Source organism: Rattus norvegicus, chromosome 1 (genome assembly GCF_036323735.1).
Source record: "Rattus norvegicus strain BN/NHsdMcwi chromosome 1, GRCr8, whole genome shotgun sequence".
Lineage (NCBI taxonomy): Eukaryota > Metazoa > Chordata > Mammalia > Rodentia > Muridae > Rattus > Rattus norvegicus.
The window spans coordinates 223,997,032-224,015,525 of NC_086019.1; the positions used below are offsets into that span (position 1 = coordinate 223,997,032).

Sequence of the window (18,494 nt, forward strand, 5' to 3'; positions counted from 1 at the left end):
GTCTCAGAGGAACGAGGAAGAGACCAATAGAGAAGGACACTGAGTGCCCTCCCCTGGCCTGCACGTGTAACTAGAGACTGAATACATGGCTTTGCACATACCAGACAGGCACTGTACTACAGAACAGCATCTCCAGCTTTACTCAGTGTCCCTCAGCTCTGCTCCTGGATCTGTTTTAGGGAACACATAGAGTCAAAGTCACAGATGTTGTAAAGAGACACTCCCTATGTTACTCAGCTTCCCATTGCTGACCAGACAGTTGAATGATAACTTAAAAAGGGGAAGGGATTCTATTTGACTGATCATTGTATCAGAAGTTTTGGTCTCTTATCACTGGGCCATGCTGCATTTGGGCCTGTGGTGAGGCAGAATATCGTGGCAGCAGTGAGTTACAGCGCATAGCTACAGCAGGCAGGAAACAGAGACTTGAGGCAGTGTCCCAATAGTTTGGACAGTGTTATTCCCAATGACATACCTTCCTTCTACTAGGCCTGTCCTCCTAAAGATTCTATACCTTCTCGGAGTGCTACAGCTTGGAAACCAACCCTTCAGCATTTGGGCTTTGGGTGTGTTTAAAACTTCCTAGTGCTGTGTTTTAGAAGGGTCTGTGGAGATACTGGGAAAGACATAGCCATCTCTCCAACTGCAGAGCTGTGTGGAACACTGTGCATGGGTTCAACTGTATCCTTCTACCTCCACAAGGAAGAGGTTAAGAATTCTGGTCCACCATATTCTCAGAACATAGGAGACTATCAGTGCATATCTGTCCAATAAACAGAGCCAGTTTTCTTATTACCAGAGGCTGAGAATCTCTTTTGTCAACTCAGTGCTCTGTCAATGACCAGTGAACTTAGCCTGACTCCTACAGAAGTTGGTAAAACTCTCATTGTTTGGTACATCCAGACTGGCATGGAGAAAAGGCTCATTAATAAGGGACAAGTAAAGACATAAATTTAGAGGTAAAATAAGAAGGCGACATATATCAACTTGGATTCGTGCCTAGATCTGAAGATTTACCATAAGGGATTAAAATGCCATGGAAGCCAACAAGAAAGATATAAGACCAAGATAAATGAGCATTTACTGTACAAAGTCCAAAGAATAAAAATAAAGAAAGAAATTAATGGTCTACAGACACCAGCCTTCTAGAAGATCATACAGATTTGTCAAGTTCTGTTTTCCCGCTTTCCTTGGTCATTGTTTTGTGGAGGAAGATAACACAGGGACTAGGCTCCACTCTGAGCAGAGTCAGGAGAATCATCTTCACTAACAGATAGTGACAGAGAACCTTTAAATATTCAACAGCGGGGAGGGAAAGAGTGTCAGTCCCTGACTTCTCAGGGATGTGAGGCCTTTACTTCTTGTTGCTTTGCCTTTCAACAACTGAGCAAGGTAAGTCGTATATTCCTAATTTATAAGCTTAAAAGTAAGCCCGTCGGAGTATCATGCCCTTGGCCCATGTGACTGAGGTATTAGGCCCACGTTTATAGGAGGAGAATGGGGTCAGTAGTCAGATCCGTCTACTCTAAAGCACATCTGTCGCATTTCATGGTGGAAAAAAATATATGTTTAATGGCCCTTGCTCTTTGCACTTTCTCTTTCTGAAGTCTTCCTGGATTTGTATTTGCTTGTGAGAGCTAAGAGAAGTAGCCGTTGTGCACAGCCAAACTGCTGTTCAGGGTGTCAATGAAATTGACATTTGCGGTTCTCATTCACAGTGACCGTACTGGGGGACATGTAACAATGGGCTCCGCTCACATACTCACCATATTCAAGTCAGTTGAAATGTTTAGCCTCTACTCTGTTTATTCATTTTGAAGACAATAAAACAAACGTGAGTGCCCGTGTGTGAGTGTGCATGTGTGTGTATGTGTGTATGTGTGTAGGTGTATAGGTGTGTGTTCATGTGCATGTATGTGTGTGTGAGTGGGTGTATGTGCACGTGTGTGTATTTGCATGTGTATGTGTGTGTATATGCATGTGTGCTGTGCACATGTGTGTTTAATGTTTTTCCTCTTGCTTCTTTTCAGACCCCCATCAGAGGATGAAGGAATGGATATCCACTTCGAGGAGGGAGTGTTGAGTCCCAGTGCCACAGACATGAGGCCGGGTGAGAGAAATATCTGCTCATTTACTCATGGCCTCCTCCGTGCAGACATTATTTTTCAGTGAGAGGACCACTTCCTATGCATTCAGCTTGTGATGTCAGTGACAAAAGTAAAGAGATGGAAAAACTGTGTAAGAGAAAGTTGTCAGGCCTGGGTTGGTTAATTTCAGAGTTGACTTAAATATCCGTGCACACAATTATGAGCCACAGCGAGGGCTTTCCTGGGCCTTCCTTATCAGTCAGTGTTTTCAGTTCCTATAAGGGCTATTATAAATTACAGTATGAAATTACAGACTCTGTCTATGTTCAGCAACTGATACAGAATGATATGGGTGATTAATATGGGAAATAGTTTAACAAGAATGCTCCGTGTCCTAACTATAAAAAGTGAAACTAGAGCTGAAAGTGTATCTCAGTGGTATACTATTTATCTAGCATACACAGGGCCCAGTTTGAAACTTAGTATCACACACACACACACACACACACACACACACACACACACACACACACACACACAATTTACCTTACTTTATAAGGGTTTAAAGTCAAGGCAAAGAGGAATTATAAACAAAAAGGAGTTATAAACTGTCAGTTATAACACACATGGCTCTTAATTTATAGTAAAGTCTCCCCCTTGAACTGCACCAAAGCCAAAGTCAGACCAAAGTCCTGAGCATGGCATCGTTATCTTAGCCTTCTCATTTCGTTAAATGAGAAGAACACAATGTGGTTTGTATGCTCTTGTAGTATTTAAAGTATTCTTCAAAATTCCTTCATTAAGGACAGTTTAGTATTTACCAATGTATTTACATTTTACTATTGTCCGCCATTTAAGGCTTGTTGTATGAAGTTAGCTAATGCCTTTATGTGGCAATTATATTTGCAAGCTCTGAAAGGGACAACCAGTAAGTAAATGACTGTCATGGTAAAAAAGAAAAACGGGGGGCTGAAGAGATGGCTTAGTGGTTAAGAGCACTGACTGCTCTTCCAGAGGTCCTGAGTTCAAATCCCAGCAGTAAATATAATAAATAAATCTTTAAAAAAGAAAAGAAAAATGGTGCAACCGATTCTAGCATGCCCTGCTTTGAGCTTTTCTCCTAGGCTCTCTCTCTGACCCCAGCGGTCTGAGAGCCACGCTATTTTGCTTTCACTCACAGTTCTCTTGGCAGGTTGTTACCACGCCAGGCATACACATCCCAATTCCATGGCAGGCTTGGTGTTCCTGCCACCACACCTTCTCTTGAACTCAATTAAGTCGCCACATGAAAGAACACACCACACAATAACCTCTGATCCAATTGATAAGATATAATTTGCCCATCTAGATAGCACAAAATCCTGTGCACACCCACTTCTTAAAAATAGTCACAACAACCTGTATCCATGCACAGAGAAGAATCTTAGCATCTGCTGCCATGCTCTTCTAGCTCCTTCTCTCCTGCATCTCTCTCCCTTCTAAAATCTCTGTTCTCGCCTCCCTTCCTTCTCATTCAATGACAGGCCTCATTTTATCTTTTCTTCCTTTACCTACATAATGACATCAGCCTACAAGTGACCATAAGTTGCAATCCTGAATCAGCTCATCAATCCTTTAAGAATGCAAAACCACCAACCAAAGAGTACACATGGAGTGACCTGACCCATGGGTCCAGCTACATATGTAGCAAAGGATGGGCCTTGTTGGGCGTCAGTGGGAGGAAAGTCCCTGGATCCTGTGAAGGCTCGATGCCCCAGTGTAGGGGAATGGCAGGGCGGGGAGGTGGGAGAAAGTGAGTGGGTGGTTGGGGGAGCACCCTCATGGAGTCAGAAGGTGCAGGGATGGGATGGGGGGTTCTGGAGGGGAAACCAGTAAAGGAGATGACATTTGAAATATAAATAAAGAAAATATCCAATAAAAGAAAAGAAGAAAAATGAGTGCAAAGCCAATAGGACTCAGGCTGGATGATCAAACATGTCTCCTGAGCCTAGAGAAGGCCCAGTCTTTCATTTGAGGGAAAATGAGAGTCAGAGATTGATTGCATCTGTAGACCCACTGAGCTCCTTTAAATGGAATCTAGGAACTCCCATCAGTCCTAAGCTAACCAGGGGCCTTTAAGGTCATTGTAGAGAAACAGGGCTTAGGTGAACACCATCCACAGTGATGAGTGTTTTGGGGTTGACTTCTGTAAGGTGCATATGCGCACCTGATAACTGAAGAGTGATTCCTTTCTGAGGCAGGTAAAGTCACTCTCAGGCTCTTGGTAGGAATGATTAATGATGATTATGGTGTCATAGGCAAATATAAAATGTGTTAAGCACAACGAAGAATTTGGTTTCAGGCCTACTGAGGAAGAACAGAGGAGTTTGGTTTAGAAGAGAAACCTTTTGTCTAGGGGCTTACATGCCAATCAGCCTGCATTTTAGCAGGTTATGACTTTAGTAGCCTGCGCCTTGGATATGTAAGGCAGTTAATTCATGAGGTCTTTTCTCAGACTGGAAATGTTGTTTAACTAAAGTACTTAATTTTTTTCTGAAGACCCACTAAGAAAGTAGAATTTAATCAGTCGTTGGCTGTGTCTGTCAAGAGATTGGACTGGAACTTTAGAAGAATGTTTGCTTAGAGCTGCTCTGACAATCATCAAAGGGTATGTGGAACCACTGAGTAATTTGTAGAGTACGCACCAGTCAGGTACTGAGAGCCAAGTTCAGGGCTAATGTTTGAGCATCTATTTAACCTTTAGCACCTAATCCTGAGAAATCTCTACTAAAGTCATTCCAAGGTCCAAATGCAAAACATTCCTCAGCCGTGTCTTCTTCAAGTAAGTAAACTAATTGATACAATCCCTCAAAGCTCCGCTGATGTATTTTCATTGAAAGCTCAAATTTTGGGCAAATCTATTTGAGGCACATATAAAATGAACAAAATATGTATTCCTCAACATTGGAAATTCTCCAGTAAGAGCATGCAGTCCAGCCTTTGTTTGATACACATGTGTAAAAGTTTTAACATCATATCCCATGTGCCTTTTTAAAATGTCATTGAATCCTAGAGTGTGTAGTAGTTTGAATAGATTTGGCTCACATAGACTCATGTGTTTGAATATGCTTGACCTAGGGAGTGGCACTATTAGGAGGTGTGGCCTCGTTGGACTGGGTGTGGCCTTATTGGAGGAAGTATGTCACTGTGGGGGTGGGCTTTGAGACCCTCCTCCTAGCTGCCTGGAGAACAGCCTTCTGGTTGCCTTTGGCACAAGATGTAGAACTCTTAGCTCCTCCAGCTCCATATCTGGCTGGACACTGCCATGTGAATCGGCCATGTTTCCCACCTTGATAATGGACTCTGAACCTGTAACCGGCCCCAATCATATATGTTACCCTTTATAAGAGTTGCCTTGGTCATGTGTCCCTTCACAGCAATGGAAACCCTAAGACAGGATGATTTCTTGTTGGGGGACAGAAAGAATTAGGACTTGAACCTGGGGCCTCATACACACTAGGCAAGTACTATACCACTGAGATACACCCCTCGACCTCTGCAGTCAGGTTTTCAAGGATGTTCAAATTTCATATCCTAAAAAGGAAGCTCAGAGACTAGTCATCAGAGACTAGTCAGCAACAGGAAAGGAAGACACTCAGCAGAGTATGTTTCTTGCTTAAGCTGCTTGGTTTTATGACTTTGTACTAACTGAGTACATAGGAAACTCATTCTGAAATACCCAAACGACTTCAGAGGGTACAGTCTGGTTTCAAACCACCATGGGGAATTTTAACCTATCGAGATGAGGGCCCAGGGCTTAGCCAGAAGAGACCCTGCATTTCTGAAATGCTGCTTGTTCTGCAGCCTTCTTAGGATAGCAGCTCCCCACAGGGAACCATCCTAGTTTGCTTTCTACTGCTGTGATAAACACTGTGAGCAAAGCAACTCAGGAAGGAAAGAGCTTGTTCGGCTTACATCACACTTTCAGGCCACATGCATCCCGTCATGAAGGAGAGTCAGGGCAGGGGCTCAAGCCCAAACTGAAGAAAACAGCATGGAGGAAGACGACTTACTGGCTTGCTGCCTAGACCTCTGCTCCAATAGCTTTTTTTATATAGCTCAAGAATCCCTGCCCAGGTACATCCCACAGTGAGCTGAGCCCTCCTATATCAATTAGCAATCAAGAAAATGCCTCACAGGCATACCCACAAGTTTGATTCAGATAATATCACAGATAACAGGCTGTGTCAGATTGATAGGTGAACCTAAGACTTTCTATTCCTTGTTAACATGGTGTTCAAATACATCGAATTACACCACACCCTCTCCTTTCTTGTTTATCCCAAGGTCTCACATTAATACCTTAATATAAAATATAGTACAGCTTTAAAAGTCCAGTCATTAACATTTTCAACACTTTAAAAGTCCACTGTCTTTCTTAAGTCCAAAGTCTTTTAACTGTGGGCTCACCCCCCCCCCCACTTTCTTAAAGTTATATCTATTCTAATTCTAAGAGGGAAGGACCAAGATGTAGTGACAATCAAATCAAAGTAAAACTAAAACCCAACAACTTAAAAGGGTCAATGTCTAACATCTGGAACTCACTCATTCATGATCTTCTAGGCTCCAAAGGGCCTGGGCAGTCTCACATCTCTGGCTTTGCCATCGTTTGTCACATAGCTTGTCTTGTAGCTCCTAGTCCACTCCATACCTGCCACTGTCCTTAGTGGGCATCCCACAGTCAAGGCATCTGCAATATTCTGTGTCCTTACTGCAACTGAGGCTTCACCTTCACCTTCACCAATGGCTTTCCCTCTTCTCTCTTAGGGGACTCTGACCCTGCCACACAGTGCTAAGCCTCAGATGCTCTCTGTGAACCCCTTTCTGCCTTCAAAACCAATACCATGGAGGAGACTCTTATTTATTTCCAGGTCCCCCACAGATTCTGAGTGCTGATTACTTTCTAGAAGAATCTACCTCCATGGTGGTAGTCTCCTTGGTGTCAGGTTCTGGAAGAATTTGAAAGTTGGAAGAAGCCACTGAATGTTGTGAGCAGAGCTTAAGCGGCAGGTTCTACTAGGAGTCTGAAAGACAGTGTTGAGACCAATGGGGAGTGTAAGTCTGGCTCATGAGGTTTCAGAGGGGGAAAGGGGGACCTCATTAGCAAATGGGCTAGAGGCCATTCGTGCATGGTTTTGGAGAAGAATCCAGGTGACTTCTGTCTATGTCCTAAGAATTTATATGAGGATAAATTAAGAAGTAATAGACTAATTTCTTTGATGGAAGAAATGTTTTAAAAACATAACATTGAGTCTGTGACATTGTTACTTATTGATTATTCTTGTGAAGATCTACAGTGATAAAAAGCAATTAGGGCAGAAAGAAACAATATTCCGTTCAAGTTTATGTGGGAAGAGTCTGTATTTACTAAAGAGATTAGAGCTGTTAAGGAGAGGCTTCCTGCTCGGCACTCGAACAATAGAAAGCCTACCCTTAGGGCAAGACCTCATTCCTGGTGCCAACTTCTGTATTGGTTTTTGTTGTTGTTGTTCCTGCTGTGATAAAATAGTATGGAGCAAACTCAAGAAAGAGTTTCTTTTGGCTTACAGTTCCAGAGACTCCATGTTCACAGTGGTGGGGAAGGTGTGACAGGAAGCTCAGCAATCCCATCTCAACCGCACACAGGAAGAAGAAAGAGTGAGACGCGAGGCAAAGCTACCCCAAGTCTCGCCTCCAGTGATGTACTTCTTCCGGCTGCACCTTCTAAAGATTCTGTAAACGCTGGAAACAGAGCCACACCAAGTGCTCAAATATATGGCCAGTCAGGGGGACTTCTTATTCAAACAGGACAATAGCTAAACAGGAAAGTTACCTTTCTGGAGCTAGAGAGATGGCTCAGCAGTTATAAGGACTGGGTACTCTTCCAGAGGATCTGGGTTCAATCCCAGCACCCACATAGCAAGTCACAACCATCTGTAACTCCTGTTCCAAGAGATCCAAGGTCCTCTTTCGGCCTTCAAGCATACATATGGGCAAAACATACACATAGTATAAAAGAAATAAACATTAAAGAAACAGAGAAAGAGAGAGAAGGAAGGAAAGAAGGAAAAAAAGAAACAAGAAAGAAAGTTAGTTTCCTTTCGTATAATACAAATTTCTACCACATGAGTCACCTGTCCTAGACACCCAGTCAAAGAGATTTTCCTCCTAAGCAACAGGCAACAAAGGACAAATACATTTTTGTGACCTTAGCCAAAGGGACAGGAGGTTTGGAAGCTGAAAAAATTCACATCATCTAAAGTTACTGGGAGTTGATAAAAACAAAAACAAATCAAAACAACAAACCAAAGACACCTGTAAGCATGTTGTGTCCCTGGCAGCATTGAAGGTAAATCCCATCTCTGACAAGATGTACCGCCAATCAACCCAAAATCAGTAGCTTTCTTTGAGACTCTGGAAATGAAAAATTTGGAAAACAAGAATTTGAGTGCTCCAGAGAAGCTCAGATGGTGCAGGGGGGCTGGGAGGAGGGAGCTGCAGACAACAGACATTCTAAACATTACATGGGAATTAAGAGGACAGTCACCAGAAAGTTGCCATCACATTAGGGTGCCTACCAGCAGGCCATACATGACACATGGTCAATCGAAGTCCAACTAAAATGCTCCTCTGCCTCTTTACAACAGTTGAGGCTACACTCACTCAAGGATGTTAGGGGCAGTTTTGAACTTGGCTCAAGTTAAAAGTTCACATTCCTGTGCCCAGTTCCTTTTCCTGAACAGCGAGATAACAGGTGAACGTCCCACAATGCCATCGACTCCGTTTTGATATGTTCTTTAAGTGTTGCTGTTTTTGTGATTTTTTTTTTCTGACGGCATAGAAGAAAGACTGCCCCTCCCCACCAGTACCTTAACATGCCCACACAAGAGGTTTCGGATTGTTTTGTTGTACTTTGTGTGGTGGTAAGGGCAGAGTTGAGGGCCCCACCCATACTAGACAGTCTGTTTCCTGCTGAGCCCAGTGCGAAAGAACTCAATAGAGATGCTTCAAATTCAGGATGTAAAATCAGTATAATCCAAATAGATCTTGCAAATGAAATGAGATCCTAGGGAAATGTCAAGGAATTTAGGAGCCAGAATGATTGGAACCAGAGATAAGGAGCAAATACTTCTTAGCTCACAATGGATACTTCTAGTTTGGATAAGCTTGTACAGAAAGGGCTTGCCCAACTCTGTTCCTATCCACTAAGAGGCTCACCGGCAGAGACACACTGCAAAGAGAGGGTGCAAACTGCTTCTGCCAGCCTTAGCATGGGTCATCGTGACTGTTATAAACAGTAATGTTGGGTTATATGTAATACTGGCTTATATGGTGATTTCCTTGGTAAATTCAAATAATCTAATGTACTTAAGCTTTAACAAAAAAAGAAAGACAGGAAAGGCCACTGAATAATTATGTACAGAGCTGTCAGAACTGAAAAATAGGTTTTTTAGTGTTTTCTATGAATTTAATAGAAAGTTCTTAACATCCACTTGAAAGGAATAATGTGTATAAGAACCATAAGAAAATATATGTGCTTAACTATTGTTTCTTCAGTATGTTACTCAATAATTCCATAAAATTCAGCAAATATAGCACAGTGACTTCTGAAACCTAAACACTAAAACAAAACAAGCAAACAAAGGTTTCTATCCATTTAGCAATATCTCTCAAGTTCTGTTTTCATATGGCTAGGGACAGTGTGCTGAGTGGAAGCCAATACTGAGGGATTTTTTTTTCCAAGGAGAGGGTCCAGGAGTGGAGGGTTAGAGAGATGGCTCAACCGTTAAAATGCCTGCTGCTTCTCAGAGAGCCGGAGTCCCAGCACCTGTGTTGGGTGACATAACCACCTATAGCTCCAGTTGCAAGGATGTCTGATGTCCTCTTCTGGTATCTCCATATATGTGGCATACACATGCATACCCATTAAACTTTTAAAAAAAACTCTAGAAAGAAAAAAAAAGCATCCAAATGGCTCACACCCATATCCTAACACTGAAGGTTGAGCTTGCACATTAAAGGCCAGTCTGAGTTCTATAGCAAGTACCTGTCTTATAAAACCAAACAAGGAAGAGAGGACATAAGGATCAATTGGGGGCAGGATCCAAATCCCTTATTAAGGTTTTTTTTCCCTTGGATCCCAGGTCCATTCTGGAGAGCCATGTGCATGAACTAATGTTGCTTTGGTTTTCTTCTTTAGAACCTCCCAATTCTCTGGATCTCAATGGCAGTCACCCTAGAAGAATCAAGCTCACAGCCCCAAATATCAACCTCTCTCTGGACCAAAGTGAAGGATCTATTCTCTCTGATGATAACCTAGACAGTCCAGATGAGATTGACATCAACGTGGATGAACTCGATACCCCTGATGAAGCAGATTCTTTTGAATACCCTGGCCATGGTAAGCTTCCTAGAGACCTATGTTACATAAATGACTGTCTAGGTAACATTACAGACAACTCTTTCTTTGTTGTCCAGGTGACTATTTTCTGTGACTCTAGAAGCTTCTGTTGGAATCCCTCTCCAGGGTGTCCATGATTGACAATTTAGAATGTGATAGAGTAGGTACAGTTCCCAGAGGTTATTCATTGGTAACTATTACCCTTTGGTGAAATCTCTACCCTATGCTACGTGTAGGAAAACTGAGGCTACATGTACAAAGAAAGGGACTTGAATCTAGGATGCAAAGATTGAAGAAGAGAAATAAGAACTTACTAATCCCTTTATACAAATCCTTGCTGTCTAGAATGCTCACCCCCTCAGACCCCTCAAACCCTGACTAGACAGGTGCCACCTCTTCGAAAGGCCTTCAGTGATTTGTTCCCCACCTATGTGCTCCCAGGCCCTCAACCAGTGTTCCTTTATTTTCTGCAATTTCTTTGTTGAAACTGTTGTTTAATGATTTGCCTGCTTGTCTGATTGACATTTACTGGATTCCCTCACCCACCCCCTGCCCTGTACCCGCCCCCCACTAGAATGCATGCTTTCTCAGGGCAAAGACTTCTCTGACAGGAGCCAGATATGGGTGTCTCCTGAGAGACTCTGCCAGAGTCCTACTGATACAGATGAGGATACTTGCAGCTAACCATTGAATTGAACAAGGGACCTCAGTGGAGGAGTTAGAGAAAAGACTGAAGGAGTTGAAAGGGGTTTGCAACCCCACAGGAAGAACAACAACATCAACCAACCAGACCCCACCAGAACTCCCAGGGACTAAACAACCAACCAATGAGTACACATAGAGGGACCCATGGCTCCAGCCTGATATGTGGCAGAGGATGGCCTTGTCCAGCATCAATAGGAGGAAAAGCCCTTTGTCCAGTGAAGTCTTGTTTCCCCAATGTAGGGAAATGCCAGGGCATTGAGGTGGAAGTGGGTGTGTGGGAGTGGGAGCATCCTCATAGAAGTAGGGGGAGGGGGAAGGGGTATGGGAGAGGGGAAAAGGGGATAACATTTGAAATGTAAATACATAAAATATACAAGAAAATAACAGAGGGAAGGGAGGATGGAGAGGGCAGGTGGGAGTAAAGATAAGGAAGGCAAAGAGAAGTCGCCACATTTAGGATTTAGGACTGACAGTTGTGGTGGGAATGGTAGTCTCCTGTAATTCTATCTTGTGCTTGGTGACATTTGGCTTGTTCAGAAGTGCAAAGGAATACAATCATTTGCACCATGAAGCATCTTTGCCATCCCAGTTCCTCTTAAAGCTGGGTAGTTTCTCTAAAATTTGAATTGAAAACCAAAATGAAAGACTTTCAACCACAATGCCATGCCATGCTAAAAAAAAAAAAAAAAAAAAAAAAAAAAAACAAACTTCTAGTCTTGAAAAGAAACACTTCCATTAAAGGACAGCCAGGCTTTTTAGAGACAAGAAGCCCCATTCGTAGGAAGATATGATTGAGAAATCCATCATATTAAAAGATTAATTCAGCCCACTGTCATTGAGCCACAGGGACAGCATCCACAACCAGGGCAGATTTAGAGGTTAAGACAGTGCAGGACTACACCCGCAAGGCTTACTGTTTGTGCTGTGGTTTTGTCCTGGTCATGGTTTTCTGTAGGTTTCTGCACATATGTGATCAGTAGTGATACAGAGACCAGTATCTAAGGATGTTCAAGTCCTTTCTGTGTACTTTTCATTTGTATAGAATCCACATATATCCTCCATACACTTTAAACCATCTCTATATTAATCATAGTACACAACAGACTATAAATGCATAGAGGAAGGAATGAGAATGAAATCTTCTGTGCACAATCAGTACAGATGTAATTTTAACCCAAATACTTTCTTTCTGAAGTTGGTTGAATCTCCTGATGTTGGGAGATAAGTGTAATAATCTGGATATTTGATCTGACAGTTAAAAAATACACAAATATGAAATCAAAGGATACCTTGAATTCATTTTTTTCTGCCACCTCAGTCTTCCCTAGATACTCCATCCATCCCATCTGCTCTCACCCTCCCACCCCCCACCCCACATCTCTTCTAGCTGTCCCCTGCTGTCCCTGCTCCTCTCTTGCTAATCTACTGACTTGTAACTGCACTGAAGACTGCTATGGCTGGTCCCTCCCTCCCCTTGCCTTTTGCTTCCTGTCTCTGTGGAGAGCTTTGTCACACCACATCTGAGCGTTTTATTTATAAATAGTAAATCTGTCAAGCAAAGTGGTGGTGCCTGAGCTGGCTGGTAATTAAAGCTGCCACTTGCTGACAGGGCTCTTTTATTTAGTTGATATCGTCATGTTGAAAGAGGCAATTTAATGACCTCGGTTATTCTAGGTCTTAAACTCACAGAGTCGGATTTTAGTGTATGTTGAACTCTAAAATTCCCTTTGATTTCAAGCAAAAGGTGCATATCCAAACACGATTATAGACAAATAAATAAGCAAGAGAAAACATTAACTGCCAAAAACACAGTCTGTGTGAATAGCTGTATTCTATATAGCAGACATGGATAGGAAGATTGGAATATAAATATATTTAAGACCTAGTGTATGAAATAAGTGCTTAAAAACTTTCTGTCTTGGGAATTTTCAGGTAAGCATGTTGAATCTGGAGTATGCATTCTAAAGGAAAATGTTTCTTATTCATCTTGGTTAGGGATTTGCCTTTTTTTTTTTTTATGTTAAAGACAAGGTTAAGTGATAAGAGTCCTGGTGTGCTCCCAGCCTGATTAGCAAATACTTTTAAGTATAGTTTTTCATAAGTAGCCATAATTCATTTTGCCAATATTGACAGTTTGTAATGTTTACTATGGTATTTTATAGGATATATCCTAAGTATTTTAGGGATAATTCCTGTAAGCCTCACATTTACTGTGGTAAAATAGACCATTTTCTCCCACAGTAGTGAGAACACAAAGACACAGGGAGGTTACATGGTCCGGCCAGAGTTATACAGCTGTAAGTAGCCACAATAGCAGCTGTAGTGATTTGAATAAAAATGGCCCCCATAGACTTCTAGGGAGTGGCACTATTAAGAGGTGTGGCTTTGCTGGGCAGGTGTGGCTTTGTTGAAGGAAGTATGTTAGGAGTAGGCTTTGGGTCTCAGAAACTCAGGCCAGGCACAGTGCTCTTCCTGCTTCCTACTGATCCAAATGCAGAATTCCCAACTACGCTCCAGCACCATGTCTGCCTGTGTGCAGCCATGCTTCCCTCCAAGATGACAGTGGACTAAACCTCTGAATGTGGAAGCCAGCCCGTTAAGTGCTTTTCTTCATGATTTCTCTTTACAGCAATAGAAACCATAACTAAGACAACATTCAAACCAAGTATTGTGTTGGCTTCTTGCTCATGCTGCTTTCCCTTAGCAGTCTGATGAGTGAGGTGTTGGGGTACGGTCTTTTACTTAATTGAGCCTGCATACAGAAAACAAGATGTGAAAGTTCACGTTCACATGTTTGCTTCTGTAGGCCACACTGTTGCTTTGAAAATCTGTCCTTACAACTTCCGGGATTTTCCCACAAGTACCTCTTTTATTTGGTAGCTGATGAGCAGATGCTTTTCCAGGGTATTTGCCTAACACTGCCAATTTTCTTATGGAAAGACAATTTAATCTCCCCATTGAAAGACCCCAGCTTGTTCCCTTCCAATCAGTTTTCCTTTATAGCAGTGTCCAAACAGTTGGGAAATATCATTAAGGCTTGATTTTTATGCCAACAAAATCAGGACTGCAGAGATAGTGAGGGGCTTGGAGGTTACTCATTCAAATGAAGAGTAAGCCTGAATTTTGCTTTCAACGCATCATAATACTCACCCTAGAAACAAAATACCCCAAGTTCAAGGAGGAAATTATCACATTCTATTAAGTTCTGATTGACAGGCATGCCAGGATGATCTTAGTCAGAAACACCCCCTTTACACTCCTGTTGGCGTTCCTCCTTATTTCCAGCACCAATAGGCAGCCAGCTTTAGAAAGCAAGTCCTGTTTCCACACTTTGCATTCAAGTGATGACGTTATGCTTGTGTGTCTGGAAAGAGGGTTTTTTTTGTTTTGTTTTGTTTTTTGAAATTTTTGTACACTGAGTTTATTTTTTTAAGATGCATTTTTATCATATTTTTAAATCATCCAGCTCTCTGTAAGAGTATGTGTGAATATGTGAGCAGAGGTGCCAACGAAGTCCAAAAGAGGTAGACAGATCCCCTAGAGCACTAACACTGAGGGTCTTGAACACTAAGCTTGGGTCTTCTCTGTAAAGAGCAGTATGCACTCTTAACTGGCCAATCATCTCTCTAGCCCCTACACTAAACTTTTATACCCAAATTGACTTCCTATCTGTTAATTATCACCAAGGGAATTTTAGCCTTTTAAGCTGTGTACTGGACATCTTCGCTAAAACCAGAAAACACCAGGCACCATGCCTTCTGAGAGTTTTCCTGGCATCCATGCAGTGTCCAGATATAGAAGGCTGGCCAGCTTTCACAGATGTGTTTCCCTATAGGAAGACCACTGTTGACCCCATTATGTTCAGTGTAGCACAGAACATTCAAGATCATATGTTATGTCATCTCAGAAAGCCAGGAGGAAACATTCTGGTTGGCTTCTTCCTTATCTGTGATGGCCTACTTGTCTCCAACCCCTGCCAGGGGAAGGATTTTCAGTGAGGAGAAAAACTTAGTGAGTAGGAGAGGACCATAGTGAGGACTGATTTGGAGGACCTGGGGAGAGTTAAATGAGGACAGAACATATCTGTAATAGATATGGATAGACAGGGAGTTAAAGATGTAACAGAATTCTCAAAATCAGGAAGGCGTTGCTAACTCGGGGGACTGAGTAGAGTGTCTTTACTGCCTATTAGCTTGTGTCATTGGCTCTGAACATGGACACCTAACAAGTCCTTAAAGTGCTCTAAAGATTCTTCTTCTTCCTTTCCTTTCTCCCTCCCTACTCCCTTCTTCCTTCTTTCTTTCCTTCCTCCCTTCTTCCCTCCATCCTATTCTCCATCGATCTCCTCCTGTTCTTCCTCCCTTCCCCTGTTCTTTCCCTACCATCCTCATGCTTAGTAATTATTCTGCTGCTGAACCACATCCCCTGTTTCTTAAATTATTCTTCTTTTCTCCCAATTTATGCCAAAGAGAAGGGAAGTAGATGGACCCATAGCAATGCCTGTGTTCTCACAAGTCTGAAGCATTAGAACTAATGGCTCGAAAACAATCAAATGAAAATGTGCATGTAATATGTGTTTCTCTGTGTGTATGCATGTCTATGTCTGTGTGTACCTATATGTGCGTGTGCCTATATGTTTTTGTTTGTGCTGTGTATGCATGCATAGATGTGCATGCATATGTCTGCGTGTATGTCTGTGCATGTGTGTGTGCCTATGTGTGTGCCTGTGCATTTGTGCAGGTGTCTGTATTCGCATGTACATGATTTTAAGATAGAAGGGTTCTTTTTTATTGTTTTCATTTGCTTTCTATAGCTGTGATAAGGACCATGACCTTGGCAAAGACCAAGACCATGGGGGAGAAAGGGTTTATTCATCTTCCAGCCCACAGTCCTTCATTACAGGAAGTCAAGGAAGGAGCTCAAAAAAGAACCCCAAAGGTTTGGGGACCTGAAGCGAGTGTCTGCTGACTCTTTATTACCTTGTCAGTTCCCCCTTTTATAAGAGCCAGGACCACCTCCCCAGTGGTGGTACTTCCCACAGTGAGCCAAGTCCTTCCATATCAACATTAATGAAGAAAATACCCTATGTCGTTACCAACAAGTGGTGTGATGGAAGCATTTCCTCAGCTGAGGCCCTTCTTCCCAAACTTGTGTCCAGCTGACAAGAACTAACTTACTACGATATTCGTAATCACTAAAAAGACAGGAGAAATGTCAAGAGCAAAATTGAAATTTCTTTTTGGTAATCAGTATGCAGCATGCATGCCAATCGAAAAGCTTAGTACAAGGAAAGGCAGTCATTGCAGTACCTGTTGGGGTTCTGTGTAGGCATTTCTATCAGATCAATGAGGGCCACAGGGAGAGGATGAGCAGATGCCTTCACATGAATGAGAGAAGCAGAAATAGCAACGGACATTATAAAATTCTCGCCCTCTTTAGTTATTATAGAAAAACATATCTTAAATTGTCAAGGATTAAAAATCCTGACAGTCTCCGGTGTTTTAAAAACAGAAGGAAACAGACCCTGACATATTCTAGTGTGACATATTCAAGGATAAAAATATCCATGAAAATTAAATGCTCCACACCCAGTGACGCAAGCAAGATGCTGTTCCTAGAAAATTACCCTACAGCCATATGAGCTCCAATGACGTAATACTGCTATGTGAAGATAACACAGCAAATTCTTTAAAACAAAACAAAACAAAATTACAAAATACAATAAAATTAACTATTTTATCACGGAATTGATGAACTAAGAGACTTCAACACAGTAAAATGCTTGAGAGCTGGTTTTAAATTGATTAGGGTTATAATTCCTGAGCTGAGGAGACCCCTGTGCTATTGGATAGGATCAATTGTTAGACAGAGAAATTCTCATGTTCATTTTTATAAAGTATAAGGGGTTGTATTTTAAGACCTTCTTTGTGGCTTCTAGTTTTAAATGTTACTTTTCTTCAACCAATAAACTATGTTTATAGAGCTCTTAGGTTAACATCCAAATTGCACGTCAAATATCTAGTTCCCTCCCTCCTCCTCCCCTACCCTCACAACTTCCCTCACTAGCTTCACTTGCATCTATAGCAACTAACAGCCTCCCTTGAAAGCACACCATTCTGTGCTAGAGTACGGCTTCTGTTGGGGTTCCACTCCTGAAACTGTACATTTTGTGCATTTAGACAAAGTGGAAAGTGACCTGTGATTTATCCTTCCTCCCTCTTTGTTGTGTGACAGTATTCCTATGGAGACATCAGTAAACACCTACCCACCCCAGACAGGGAACCAACAACAGAATAAAACAAGGATGTCATCAAAGTTCAACTCAGTTAAACAGTGAATTTTATTGGGGTTACTCACAGGAGTGTGGTTGAGGAGTTAATTACAGCAGCAGAAATGACTCAACCCACAGCCATCACCAAAAGCCTACTTAGCACACTGCACAGAATGTAGTGCTCAACAGGTAGAGCGTGTCTGTTTCAGGCAGATGGGTTGCTCTGGGCTTGTTTTGGGCAGCAGGGCTGGTCTCTGCCTTTTCCAGGCAGCTCAGCTTGTCTGAGAGTATTCTAGGCAGCCTAGATTATCTGTCTTCCAATGGTCCTTACAGCTTATATGTGCTTCAAGAGGAAAGAGCCTTGTGTAATGTAGTCAGTTTCAGGGACTTCCTGAAGCCTTTCAATTATTTACTTCCGAAGTTAAGGGGCTTCCCTACTGGCTAAACGGCTTTACCTCCCTTAGAACATCTTGTCTAAATTAGCTTTCCTTAGACTTCTGAGGGTTTCATATGGCAGAAAATTGCCACACAGAACCATCTAAACCTTGGCTGCCAAGGGTTATTGTCTCTCCAGCTTTGCCCTTTACGGAATGTGATATAGGTAGAATCACACAGTCAGTAGTCTTTCAGATAGATATTCTTTTCTAATGCACTTATGATTCCTTCACATCTGGAGGATTCATTTCTTTTCAGCCTGCAGTGATATCCCTGTGTCTCCATGTGACACTGACTTCCCAGTGGGTGTATGTGACACTTTGTTTTTCTGTCACCAGTTTACAGGCATCTTGGTTGCTTTGAAGTTTTGGCAAGTATGAGTGAAGTGACTATAAACATATATGTGGAGATTTTTATCTGGTAATACCCTTCCAGTTGGGTAATTACAAAGGTGTTGGACTGTATGAATGAAGTTTATTTATAAGAAACTTCCAAACTGTCTTCCGAAGTTACCAGAATATTTCCATCCCCAGGAGAGTCCCTGATACACCACATTCTCGCTAGTTTGGTGCTTGTC

General features: G+C 42.1%; 1 protein-coding gene across 19 annotated transcripts in view; it reads left to right on the forward strand.

Moving 5' to 3' along the window:
• Prune2 (prune homolog 2 with BCH domain) overlaps window positions 1-18,494 on the forward strand; it is a 350,442-nt gene that overhangs the window by 217,415 nt on the left and 114,533 nt on the right. For all 19 annotated transcript variants that reach the window (XR_010066330.1, XR_010066327.1, XR_010066331.1 and 16 more), the window contains 2 exon segments: window positions 2,031-2,110; window positions 10,306-10,506. Coding sequence is in view for 15 of the 19 variants with exons in the window: in XM_063287018.1 (XP_063143088.1) it covers window positions 2,031-2,110; window positions 10,306-10,506 (281 nt within the window). In the remaining 4 variants the exon portion in view is untranslated.